The 13,787-nt window shown below is 44.1% G+C and overlaps 1 protein-coding gene across 5 annotated transcripts in view; it reads right to left on the minus strand.

Annotated features, from left to right (window-relative positions):
- Positions 1-13,787, minus strand: part of epb41l4a (erythrocyte membrane protein band 4.1 like 4A) — a 402,316-nt gene that overhangs the window by 91,852 nt on the left and 296,677 nt on the right. For all 5 annotated transcript variants that reach the window (XM_068029826.1, XM_068029828.1, XM_068029827.1 and 2 more), the window contains 3 exons: positions 8,561-8,644; positions 5,950-6,071; positions 1,078-1,168 (listed from right to left, as the gene is read on the minus strand). In XM_068029826.1, coding sequence (XP_067885927.1) covers positions 1,078-1,168; positions 5,950-6,071; positions 8,561-8,644 — 297 coding nt within the window. The remainder of the gene's footprint in view (positions 1-1,077; positions 1,169-5,949; positions 6,072-8,560; positions 8,645-13,787) is intronic.

A 13,787-nucleotide genomic window follows, 5' to 3' on the forward strand; every position in this document is an offset into this window, starting at 1 on the left:
AGTCCCTGGACCCAGTCAGCGATGGGGGCTGGAGAATAAAGTAAGTGGGGTTGGGGCTCACTGGGACCAAGCAACCAGCCCAGGTGAAGGGTGGGGGTCAATAGTAAAGGCAGGCGAAGGTGTTCCAGTGGGTGTGGCCTATGCCACTTTGGGGGAGGGCCTCCATGGGGCACAGTGTGCCCAATCAGGAGGGACCCCTCTCCACCCACAAGGACGGCACCAGCATAGGGAAGAGGCCATTAATTGGCCACTTAAGAGCCTTAATTGACTGAAGGGTGGGCGGGCCATCTGCCACCTTCCCCGCCGCTGGTAAAATACCAGCCAGGTGGGTAGGATGGGCACAGCATTCCCATCATCCCACCCGATTATATACCCCTTCCCGCCACCCAGCCCACTGCCTGGGTGGGGGTGGGGGGGGGGGGGCGTCCTAAAATCTCAGCCATAGCACATTGCTTTTTAAAGTCATATATTCTGTCTTTTTATATATTATCTTTCGATTTTATATTATTTATCATTTTCAGAACTCACACAGGAATGCGGGAAACAAATTGGTTGAAGGAAAGGAGTTTCTTTGAAGTACAGGTTGAGGAGCTGGGAGGCATAAAACTGAGACATTATACTGCCTCCACTGGTGAGAGTCTGTAATTACAGTGTAATAAGTCTAATTAGGCAATTCCATTATAAATGCATAGGAATCTATAATGGAAAAAAGGTGACAAGTAAGTTCATGCAATTGTAAAATTGTTAATGTAATATATAGACAGGGATATGTACATAGAAAATTCAGATCTTTGAGTTTATCCACTCAAGCATGGGAGACATGTGATCCCCTTAAAGCAAGTACAGCTTCATATTATTTCAGCACAGGTGTAGAGAACTTATAAACATACCTGAATCTAAATTTAGGATTGAAACATCTGAGAAGAGATATTTCAATGCTAAATTGGAAAGCGAGCAAAGGGAGTTTTAATTCAGAATTTCAATTTGAATCTGAATTTGGGATTCAGATGTTCAAGGGTTGGAGCAGATGTTCATATACAGATTTATCCAATACGTTTGAGCAGAGCACAGGTTTACCTTTTCACTGGTGAAGGTGCAATAATTTTGGTGGCGCCATCATATTCCACATGATTCATATTTATATGACTGCGACTGTCATTGTTTGGTCCTGCAGTAACAATTAAAGTCACAGATCAAGATCTTACAAATGCTAAATTATGAATATTTAATAAATGGTTAAAGCAATTAATCATGAAATTACTAAATGTGCAATTCAATTCATATGAATATATTTGTCTTGCTAAGTAACCTATCTCACACAAATTAAAATAGAAAACAAAAAATAAATTGGTATATAGATGTGCCCTATTTTCCATTAAGTGGGTTCAAAGCCTCACCTCACAGGAAACATAAGTCTAAATCTCTGCCTGGGCCATTTCCCACTAGGTAGTATGACCCTCATATCATATATATAAATGTTAAAAGTTCACCACACGTGGTAATCAAGACATTACACATCAAAAAGTAGTGTCAGTTGTGACTCAAACTACGACAAAATTGGGCTGAAAGATTTGGTTTCTTCTTGTCAAAGCAAAAAATCAAATGAAGAATATATCCTGGGCGAATTCTCCTCTGTGATCTTGCTTAAAATCAGGCAGGAGAATGACAGAAAATTTAGATGGCCAGGCCTACCATTGCCTCACCACCCCACCCAGGATATTCCTCCCCCAGCTGGGACTGCCATTGCCTGCACCTTCCCTGCCCACTGTATGCAAATGGAAGCAGAGGTAGGGCACGGGGCCCCGGTAAACTTCCCTCCTATATGCCCCAGTTACTCCTGCTTCTCAGGGCCGTCAAATGGAAGGAGGCAGTAGGCTGCAGGAGGTGGCACTTAAAAGCCCCCAAGTTCCTCAGTGGAGGGAGAGGGCTATGTAGCAGCCTCCTCTTTCTACAAACACTTTACTGAAGGTTTTAGTCTTGGCCAAGGCTCTAACCCAAAGAGGAAAATTCATCCCCTTGGCTGGAGTCCCACTTGCTAAGCACAGGAGACCAATCATTTGTAGGATTTGTTCCCCTGTTCCAAAAAAAACTTAAATGTTTTCACAGCAGTTTTGAAAAAATTATTTGCTCCCAGTTTATGTGAAACATTCACAGAAAGATTAGGCCATTTGCCTGCCCTGTAATATCCCTGTAGTATCTGAGATATGAGAGTGCCCACCATTACTTGCTGCTAATTGTACGGGAAGCTTAGTGTCACCCAACAACCCCCCCCCCTCAAAGATATATATAGTCACATGGGACACTGTTTAACGGAGAAGATGGGGGTCTTGCCCGCTGGCTAAAAAGCCGGGGAGAGCCCCACGTTGCCTCTTTGTGGGAAGGCCCACTGCATTACCTGCGAATCAGGCACTTAACTGTTCAGCAGCAGGCCTTCCCTGGGGTTAAGGACCCTGGGGACAGAATTCCCGCCCACTGAGGGCTGGCGGACAATCAGAAGCCGGCAGCTCTTTTTCCTCAGCAGCGCCAGGAGGAGGCAGTGGCTGCTGCCGGTAATGTACCCACCCGAAGCCCAGGATCGTCAATGGACCCAGGCCACAGCTGGGAGGGGTCTTGCGAGTTGGGGGTCATGGGGCAGGGTGTGTAGGAGGGTTGGTAGCAAGGGCAGGAGGGTCCCTCAATCAGACATTGAGTGCCTTTGAATGAGGGACCCCACTGAGGAACCAGCAAGTAACCCACACAGGTTTGCTCGTCATGATTTCTGTGTGGTGACAGGCCCACCCGCCACTGGGCTAATACCGGCAGCAATGGGCAGAGGCCCTTAAGTGGACAATTAATGCCCAATTAAGGTCCTCTGCCCATTGCTGCCGGTATTAGCCCAGTGGCGGGTGGGCCTGTCACCACACAGAAATCATGACAAGTGGACAATTAATGCCCAATTAAGGGCCACATTTGGTGGCAGGGTGGGTAGGCTGCCCACGGGCCTTCCTGCGTGGACTTAATTGGGATGAAGGCGGGAACGTAGTGGGGTCCCCACCTGCCACCATCCTGCCCGATTAAATGCTCTCCCACCTCCATACTCGCCATGGGGGAGAGCATAAAGTCCTGCCCTTTAGATTTGTTTACAATGAGCTAAGACTCACTCATTTTGGTTTAAAATTGTCTTATTTGAACATACCTCACTTAGAACTATAAACACTGCTCTATACATTCCAAGGATGTTGGAATCAGCCTCACTGTTTTCATGCACAATCTAAAGTGCTCCGTATCACATACCGTATCGATTTTTGCCGTCCTCTCGCCTGCATATTGCACTACTCAATTCACTACAGACGCCTCTAAGCCACATTGTTTGGTTCATAGAGCTCCCTCTGTATCACACTGCTTACTTTTGAGTTGCCTTAATGTACCATACTGTGCCATCCACTTTAGTTTCTTGGTTTTTTGAACACTGTACTGCCAGTTTTAATTTTATTTAAATAAAGCTAATTTAATAAAGCTTGTTGCAATCATACATCTACACTGCAATTGGTGCAGAGCAAAACAAACAACACCATCTCCTGTTGGTACTTCCTACTTGCTCCAAAATCATTCTGCATTAGCAGTTGCATACAGCTTATTTGGCACCAGTACACTGACAATATTACAGAAACAGTATCAAGCTCCCATTATAACACCCTCATATTTTGAGTTTAGTATTCAAGAAAGTTAAATTTAAAATATCATCTGAAAACATCAAGACCAGCAGATCATTAACAAGCCATAGCGAAAATAATGTGGCCATTAAAATCTCTCAAAAGGCAACAGAAATCCATAACAGTTGCTTTGAATCAAAGGATCATCGTTAATATTTATTGTGATCGGTACTTTGATCCAGATGGGGCAGGTAATCACTATTCCAGGGAAAGACCAGAGAGAATTAGTCCCTATGTTTTTTAAATTTTATTTATATTATGTAAAACATCTATTTATTACAGACTGTAAACATTCTCTTTTAACATAACAATTCTGCAGAACAGATGGTATAGTACATCAATGCAATTGTGCACACTGTGTTATCACACCGGCTCTGTGATCATAGTATGGTGTCTGTAACTCAGATCCCTTCATGGTCGCTAGATCTTAGGAGACTATCATAAATTGAGAAAGCCATCAATCCAAGTCAACTTCAGTTTGGTTTGGCCAAGTAAGCAACCAGGCTTCTGCTCCTTTAATCACATCAATCATAATGTGGTCATTATTTAGATCATTTCCCATGAAAATCTCAAATGGTACAACTATAGACACTCCTACTTTCACTCCCAACCATTAGTTATATCCTTTTTGTATGTCAACCCAGCCTGGAAAATCACAAATGTTGGCCACCATACCTTTTAGGTACTGGTCATTCTGCTCCAAAGAGTACAACTATATCATACTGCCTATTCAAGGAGGTTAGGCATAGGATTAGCTCCATATTCCTTACATCCGGGTCACCATACACCCATCAGTACCATACTTCACAAGTGGAATAAGTCTTTCTGATTGGGTTTTGGTCCTTCCCCTGGAATAGTGATCACATGCACTGTGCCCCAACTTGATAAGCTTGTATCACCTTAAATTCCAGGGTGGCTTCATGGGAACCTAGTCTGTAAACAACTTCACCATTTTTGTCACTGGCCAACAGCACCAACACTAATGGGTTACAGAACGACTGGTTTTCCAAGGGTACCAATGCTACCATTTGGGTCCCACAACACAATCTGTGACTGGAAATGGATTTTATTCTTTCAACATGAATGTGGTATGCAAACTCCAGCACAGAACCATGCAGATTGACATCTGCTTTCCTCGAAGTTGTCACAATTTTAAGACAGTCATCAGTGCCATCCTTATTTGAAGGGGAATGAGAGTGGAAGTTGGCACCAGGCTACCCTCTGCAAACATGGCTGATAATACTCATGAACCAACCACAGAGAGAAGTAAAACAAAGGTGCAGGGAAGCTCATGCTATAACTAAAATTATACCATTGTAGTCTTGAAACAGGACTTTACATGTATGACTCGTGGTTGGCCAACAGTATAAACCCACCCCAAGGAATTCCTGAGTAATTGTTGTCTATTATACCCACCATAGTTTTTTATCCTGAGGCTTCAGCAATAATCTTAATTATCAATATAGCAAAGCCATGTCAAAGTAATAGGGTGAAAATGCCAAAGAACCTGAGTGGTAGCAGCATCAAAACAACAAAGAAAACTGGGATGCCAGCGATTAATTCCAGATGCCTTCAAGGAATGTCACAGCCACACCATTTTGTGGAGGCAAATTAATCTGCTATTTAACCGTAGCTAAACTAGCTGTCCTACACTTTCCTACTCAGCTCTTCAACTACCGTCTATTGCTATCTTACATTGGTCCCCTGTTATATTGTAACTGTTACACTCCCTATCTTGAGCAGACTCCTTTTCAGCATGCACAACAACTCAGCTTTGCACATACCCCCATGATTTTATGTCCATTAATTTTTTAGGACAGACAAATCATGGGAGGTAGACAAACAAATTCCTAAAATGTACTTCCAGGATGTAAAGTTCTGCACTGGGAGGAAGAAAGTTGAAAATTTACTTCAACTTCATTACAGTAAACAGCAGAAAAAAAAGAGATTATGACATTGTCACAGTGCAACTTCTTAAATGTTTTCTCTCTAACAAACTTTACAATGGAAAATCTGCCAAAAACTGCAATACCATACAGAAATGTGTTTCATGTGCTTCACCTAGAATGTTTTGAACTGCTTGGCAATATATTTTGGTTATCTCTAATTACGTCAGGTTGGGGGGTGGAGAAAAGCATTTTATATATTTGCAATGTGCTGAACGAAAAACTCAAGTGTTAAATCAATATGATGGCCAGTAAATAGGTGCTAAAATGTGTCCCAGCTGCAGTTATTAGAACATTGCTATCCAGCTTACCTGACTGCTGAGAGTGAAGCATCCTCTTAGGGTAAGTTTTACTGCGAGTTCTCTGTACGTTCTGATCAGGCCGCGGGAGCTCAATGGATTGGTCTCGGTTTAGCTGAAATGCTGTTTTACCACTGCTCAAAAATAATTTATTGTAGTCTTATTACTTTAAATTTATATACTACATATACATAACTATTTGTATTTATAATAAATATTTACTATTTCTTGTATATAAATAACTTTTAATTTATGAAATGTGGAAACATCCAAATGTATGTAATGTGCGTTTAAGTCAATAAGCTGCTTATATCACCAAAATTAGAATGGCCCCTACATGTCAACGTAAGTGGGTAAGATTGTACCAGTCAAATCAATTGACTGGCCCAATTCTAGGGGCTGTATCTCGTTCTCCACACGATGGCGGGTTTCGTGACGAGGGGGCGGGGGCGCAGAGAATCAGAGCAGCAGTAGCCGGATTGCCGGTTCCGATTCTCCCAGGGGTGGGACAGGCCGACAATGGCCTTCCTGCCCAGAGGCCAATTGAGGCCTGTAAGTGGCCGATTAACAGCCACTTAAGGACCTCTTACTGCTGCTGCTGGGACATTACCGGGGGGAGTGGGGGGTGGGGGGGGTGGGGCGGCTTCCGCTGCACGTCGAGGACGCCTTGGAAAACGAAGCGCCCTCCCTGCAGGCTTGGGGCGGTCCCTCCTTTGTGGGCAATTTGTGGCTCACAGAGGAACCCCACCGGGAACCAGTTCACCCCGGGTGACCCCCTCCACCTGGACTGAACGCCCAACCCCTACCCATCCCAACCCTTACCTGGACCTTCCGGACTGGCCCCAGCGACCCCGTGCCACTTACCTCTTCTCCAGGGTTCCACCGCTGGGCCTGGGTCTGAGGCCTCTGCAGTACCAGCAGTGGCCAGCGCTCCTGGTGGTGCTGCCGATACTGCTGAGCTGCCAGCCCTGTGAATGGCTGGCAGTGCTTGGGGGCGGGATCCCTGGCCCTATTAAGACTTTAAAGGGACAGGGATCCTGCCTCCTCAAACTTACACCCCAAAAGACCAGAGATCGCTCCGGTGGCTGAAAAAAGGCAGAAGTGAGGTTCTCTCTGCCTTTTTGGCTTGGTGCCGGGAGCCCTGCCTCCTACACAAAATCTAGCCCTAGGTGTGAAGTCCAACTCTTTATTTAACACAATTGTAATTTGTAGTTATTAAATGGAACAAAGCTAAAATTACATCTGCAAATTCCATGCATCAATAAATAGACTTGGCTGTACAAATGCAAGCCTGTTGATGGGATCTGGAAGAGTCTCACAGTTGGCGGGGTATATCAGGTGGGAATGATGATACAATGAACACAGCAACCAATCTCAAAGTGAGATACTGCAGTATTGCAAGTACACTTGTTATTCAAATTACTTTGAATCCTTAAATAAAAATGTTGTATCAGCTTGTCAAATTTAAATGTATCTAAATACAGAAAATGATTTCTTCCCAGCCTGCAAATATTAACTAATGTCATTAACAAGATCCAATGTTTTTCCCATGCGTTACAGCCACAAAAGATCCTTCAAATAACATGAAATATATGGAAAAAAAGAAGCCATTTTACTACAAGAAATGCAGTCATTTCGTGAACGAGGCCCCCTCTAGGCTGGGGAAACAATTATGCAATTACTGCAATAAAAGCAAAATACTGCGGATGCTGGAAATCTGAAACAAAAACAAGAAATGCTGGAATCACTCAGCAGGTCTGGCAGCATCTGTGGAAAGAGAAGCAGAGTTAACGTTTCGGGTCAGTGACCCTTCTTCCGAAGAAGGGTCACTGACCCGAAACGTTAACTCTGCTTCTCTTTCCACAGATGCTGCCAGACCTGCTGAGTGATTCCAGCATTTCTTGTTTTTGATGCAATTACTGCAGATCATTATTAAATATAATTAACAAAAGATATTGCTTTTCTACTCCTTTTTGATACTGACAAAGATGTACAATCCTACGTTACAGTGCAGTTGAAAATTTAGCTGCCGTATTCAAAATAATGTCTATTAATCACAGATAATGTGAAGTAATAGTACATAATTCCATTTGGCCTGATCCAAAAGGGAAACGTTTTGTGCTAATTTTTAAAACTGGAAGGGTATCTATTTGAGTATTGGCTTTGTTTGCAGACTCTCGGGATTTAGTCTGTTCAATAAAGATCCAACTTCATGGGACACGTTATTAAATTTAGCTTGGCTAATAAAGCATTGTAACACTGTAACTTACTTAAAATGGAGATTATTAGAGAGCACAAGATTAAAAAGGAAATCGCAGCATATTATTAGCGGAATCAATATTCATTAAAAATAATTGAACTGATCAATTATCAATAAGGGAGAAATAAATAATTCAGTAACAATAATGTTCAACATGTAATGTTTTTCCCAATTTGAATGACAAACCCAACAATTATTGCATTGCTATTAAGAAAAAATATCTCAATTCTTACAATGCCCTAATTTACTAAAGTCTTCGTTACTCTTCCTCTTTTAAAACACAAAAATTAATTCAGATAAAGAACTTCTCTTTACAATTTTTCTTTCTTTAAGCAAAGCAATTGTTCAGTGAAATCTGATTACCTGTATCGGTGTCTGTACCCTAGAGACCCCAGCTTGCTAAGTTTTCGTGACATAGAATTTGAATACTCGTCGGTTTCAGGCAATCTGATTGAATAAAATGAAAGGATTTTACTTAAAGAAGTGGAGTTAACAAATTATAGTTCTCCAGCAGTGGGAAAATGGCAGTACTACTTTATAAGGTGCAGTTTAAGATAAATATTTTGCATCTGCTGTACACTTAGGAAGGACATGAAGCAGGAGCAGGACCAGGCTCAGCTATCGAGCTGCTCAACAATTCAATAAACACTGACTCCTCACTGCCATGATCACTTGGGCACATGACCCCAAGCCTATGCAGTTGTTTTCCAGAATAAAATCATGTCTTCAGCAGAAAAGGGATAATGAAAGAAAAAAAATGAAGAAAAAAAACTGAGTAAAGGAAGAACATGAATGAGAAATGCTGCTCTGCGATTTTCAAGTCGGTGAGGAGATGTAGCCTGCAAAATCCAGCTCCATAGTGCCATTGTCTCAGTGCTATGGGTGCCATTTTGATTCCAAATTGATGTCTACGCCACATGCATACTTCTGGCATGACCCACTTTGGATGCCATTTTGGGGAGGTCAGTAGTGCAGGCATTAAAGGCGTGCACCAGAAGTATCAAACAAACCATCCAATATTCCATACGAAAGTCAACTAATCACCCTTATGTATTTCTTTAGTGCCTGTCTAGCCGGTACTTTTGCCTAGCCTAGTACTCCTGCGCAGTGCTACCCCAGTCACTGAAGCATGGCTGGTAGAAGACTACTGACCATCTGTGGGGGAGACTGCAGGTGGCTATGCAGGATGCCCTCGAGCAGTTCTGGGCCTAGAAGTCCTGGCTTCAGGCTGTACCACCTCGGCTTGGGCAGCAGCTGTCTGAGCTGGCTGGCTGACAGGCAACAGCAAGGGCACTAGCAGAGTGACAGAGGTGGGAGGACAAATGCAGTCATCCTGAGAGAGGACAGCAGGTTCTTGCTGCATGGAGCCACTGCCACTCCTCTTGCTTTAGCAGTCCTAGTAATCTGTTGGATGGCAGATTACTGGGTTGCTGTGAGAGCCTACAAGCCCCCTTGAGCACAGGTATCCACAGCCATGAGGGCAGCAGTCTGAACCTGCATGGCAGCAAGCTGAGATTACTTGATTGTAGCACTCAGATGTTGGGTGGCTCCTGCTTGTACTGCAATGGAAGCTGAGACATTGGCCATCAGACACTGCATCTAGGTTGGGTGCACAAGTTCTGTCATGTTGGCTACCACTTCCATGGTTGAAAGAATGGGTCCAAGCTCTGCGCAACGCTCTGTGCCAAGTTGGTGCCAGACTCCTCCATGCTCCTTAACAGCAAGCTTTCTGGCAGGCCTGCCAGTGTACCAAGCATTTCACTGTGCATGTCCATCAGCTGTTTTCTGTAAACTGCCCCATCAAAGTCCAGATCTGAGTCCCCCTGTAGCAGAACCCAGGTGCAACCTCACCCTCTGGGCACCTGCAGTACCCTTTCCTACTGCCCTGGCTGCAGGCCACTCATGTCCGGTGAGTCACTACGTGCAGATCCCGTCTCTAAGAACAAAGAACAACAAAGAAAATTACAGCACAGGAACAGGCCCTTCGGCCCTCCAAGCCTGCGCCGATCCAGATCCTCTATCTAAACATGTCGCCTATTTTCTAAGGGTCTGTATCTCTTTTCTTCCTGCCCATTCATGTATCTGTCTAGATACATCTTAAAAGACGCCATCGTGCCCGCATCTACCACCTCCGCTGGCAACGCGTTCCAGGCACCCACCACCCTCTGCGTAAAGAACTTTCCACGCATATCCCCCCTAAACTTTTCCCCTTTCACTTTGAACTCGTGTCCTCCAGTAATTGAATCCCCCACTCTGGGAAAAAGCCTCTTGCTATCCACCCTGTCTATACCTCTCATGATTTTGTACACCTCAATCAGGTCCCCCCTCAACCTCCGTCTTTCTAATGAAAATAATCCTAATCTACTCAACCTCTCTTCATAGCTAGCACCCTCCATACCAGGCAACATCCTGGTGAACCTCCTCTGCACCCTCTCCAAAGCATCCACATCCTTTTGGTAATGTGGCGACCAGAACTGCACGCAGTATTCCACTACCTTCTAAAGTTTGTGCAGTGCCAGCATCTGAGCTGGTGGTTGCAAGTGTGAGATCAAGCGACAGTGTTTCTTCATCATCAGTGTCCTGCCCCTCTTGCACTTCATGCTCCCACACCAGTGCTTGATCAAGTGGCAGGTCTTGGATATCTGAAAGGAGAAAAGCACAAGGGTAGGGTTGTGTGAGGAAAGCGGGGGAAAGCAAAAGGTGCTCCACCTGCAGCTTGTAAATCAGAAGACATTGTAGGATGAAAGGGAAGTAGGATGTGAGAAGTTGGATTAGATATGAACATACTGTCATCTTCTATGGTTTCAGCTCCACCACTGGCTGCAGCCTCAGTCATGGCCTCTCCATTGATGGTCAGCACCATGTCCTCCATGGGGGTGAGGGCATGTAGCTGTTCCTGACCCCACCCATTAGGTACTGCTGCCTGTGTTTACATGCAACCTTGTCTTTCAGGAGAGAGGGACGTGTGTCAGTGAGTGCGTTGCAATGGTCCGGGTGATGTGGCTGTCATAATTACATGGCTGCCAGCGTGTGCCAGCTGAGAGATCTGGGTATGAGGCTTGCAGCACGGTGAAGTGTATGAGGGTGAGGTAAGGCCATGAATGTTAGGTATGAGTCGTACTTGATAGAGAATGTTATTAATAGGTGGGTGAATGCAGTGGTGTGTGAAGCTAGTGATTCATTTTCTTCCTTGTCCACCTCCACAGGCCTCCAGTGATGACTTAGAGAACCTTAGAGCATGCTCTCTGCCCTGTTGCGCTATTCTTACTCTTCCTCCTGCTCAGAGACTCCTCCACAAGCAGTTTCTGCACCTGCAGTCAGAATGCACCTTCCCTTTAAGAGGTGCAGGCTGACTTTAAGTAGTGCAGGTTGGTTTAAATGGTACTAACCTCACACAAACTTTTGTCCCCTGCTGAGACAAGCATGCATTTAGCACTGGGCTGCATGCTAATATCATTTACAGCATCGCAATGAATAGGTGTGGGTTTAATCGTCATCCATGCACCCATTTCGGGCCTTATCCAATTTTTCCCCTGTGGTGGGGAAAGCAATGTGGATTTTTGGTCAGGACCTAGTTATGTCAGGTCTCCACTGCACCAGGGTTTTTTTTAGTCATTGCATACATGTGATTCTTGCATCTACTCTCTTTCTGGCTGATGTCAGGAAAAGAAATACAAACATACGATTTGATTCACCTGCATAAAGCACATCCTGATGGAAGTAGCTCCAGTAAAGGTTAAAGGCCAGTTTCCTCACAGCAGCCAATCCCAAAGACTTTCTACAAAAGGAACTGTTGGTTACTCAGAAAATGTTTTCATCTATCCCTGTTGTCTCTGTTCTGTTGCGGCTGGCCTCAATTGCAAATTTTCTCCTCCACACCACCTTTTAGGCACCCAACGTGCAACACTGCTGGTGCAGGTAACTGTCCATCTTCTGTAAATACCCCTGATTTCAGGAAGTAGAAATTGGATGCAAGTCCTGCACCAGAATAGTTATGGCACAATACATAGGTTTTCAGGCCCATATTGTCTGAGCACTTGCAGCAACAAAATCTTTTAGATATTTAAAAAAATTGAAAATAAAGATGATAATGAACAAAATAAATATGTAAAACCACATTCAGCCAGGAGTTAGGCAGTTAGAAGTAATTCTTCAGCTGTATTTCTATGATCATTGTTCATTTATTACATTTGAAGCAAACCTATGCAAAAAGCTTGCTCCCATTTGAACATGAGTCTAAATGGGCAGGTGTCCCATTGTTCTGGATTCTCCAAACACTTTTCATGACAAATTTTGTGTGCTGGAATAGGGTTTTGGGAATAGCCCTGAAACAATCAACAATGTGCAGGCATCTTTCTGTAGTGTTCCAAACAGTTTATGCAGGATGTACATATTTACAATTTGCAATGACAGAGATCAGGCACTGCACTGTGATTAATTATAGCACTGCACTCCACACTTGATGTGATGTCTTCAGAATGCTTGCACCTTTACAGAGCAAAGACAGCATCACACAATATTCCAAAAACCTTTGCAAGATGCTAAGCTCCCTTGTAGCCTACTTACCAATGATTTAAAGAGATGGAGAAATGGCAAATAAATCAATGTTACACTTCCCATATCCCTCTCATTATATATGTAAGAGAGTGTGGGAAAATGGCGCACTGACACGGAACACAAAAGTCTGAGTGTATCAAGCCTGTATCCTCAGTACCTTGCTCTACGGCAGCGAGGCCTGGACAACGTATGTCAGCCAAGAGTGACGTCTCAATTCATTCCATCTTCGCTGCCTCCAGAGAATCCTTGGCATCAGGTGGCAGGACCGCATCTCCAACACAGAAGTCCTCGAGGCGGCCAACATCCCCAGCTTATACACACTACTGAGTCAGCGGCGCTTGAGATAGCTTGGCCATGTGAGCCACATGGAAGATGGCAGGATCCCCAAAGACACATTGTACAGCGAGCTCGCCACTGGTATCAGACCCACCGGCAGTCCATGTCTCCGCTTTAAAGACGTCTGCAAACGCGACATGAAGTCCTGTGACATTGATCACAAGTCGTGGGAGTCAGTTGCCAGCGATCGCCAGAGCTGGTGGGCAGCCATAAAGGCGGGGCTAAAGTGTGGCGAGTCGAAGAGACTTAGCAGTTGGCAGGAAAAAAAGACAGAAGCGCAAGGGGAGAGCCAACTGCGTAACAGCCCCGACAAACAAATTTTATCTGCAGCGCCGGTGGAAGAGTCTGCCACTCTAGAATTGGCCTTTATAGCCACTCCAGGCGCTGCTCCACAAACCACTGACCACCTCCAGGCGCTTACCCATTGTCTCTTGAGACAAGGAGGCCAAAGAAGAAGAAGAAGAAGATATATGTAAATAACTTGGATAAAACATAAGCTTATGAAATTGTATGTCTAACTGTGGTCTCTGCACAGTGCTTGGCTACCACAAAATTATATTTGTCTTTTGTGTAGCATATACACATTTTATTTGCAAAATGCGAGCCTTTTCATAAATTTACACTACACATATTTTTAATGTTTTTTACTGAGATTATAATTAAAGTACAAATGAACAGCTGCGAGAGTATTGTGACA

The sequence above is a fragment of the Heterodontus francisci genome, chromosome 4, assembly GCF_036365525.1.
Source record: "Heterodontus francisci isolate sHetFra1 chromosome 4, sHetFra1.hap1, whole genome shotgun sequence".
Taxonomy (NCBI): domain Eukaryota; kingdom Metazoa; phylum Chordata; class Chondrichthyes; order Heterodontiformes; family Heterodontidae; genus Heterodontus; species Heterodontus francisci.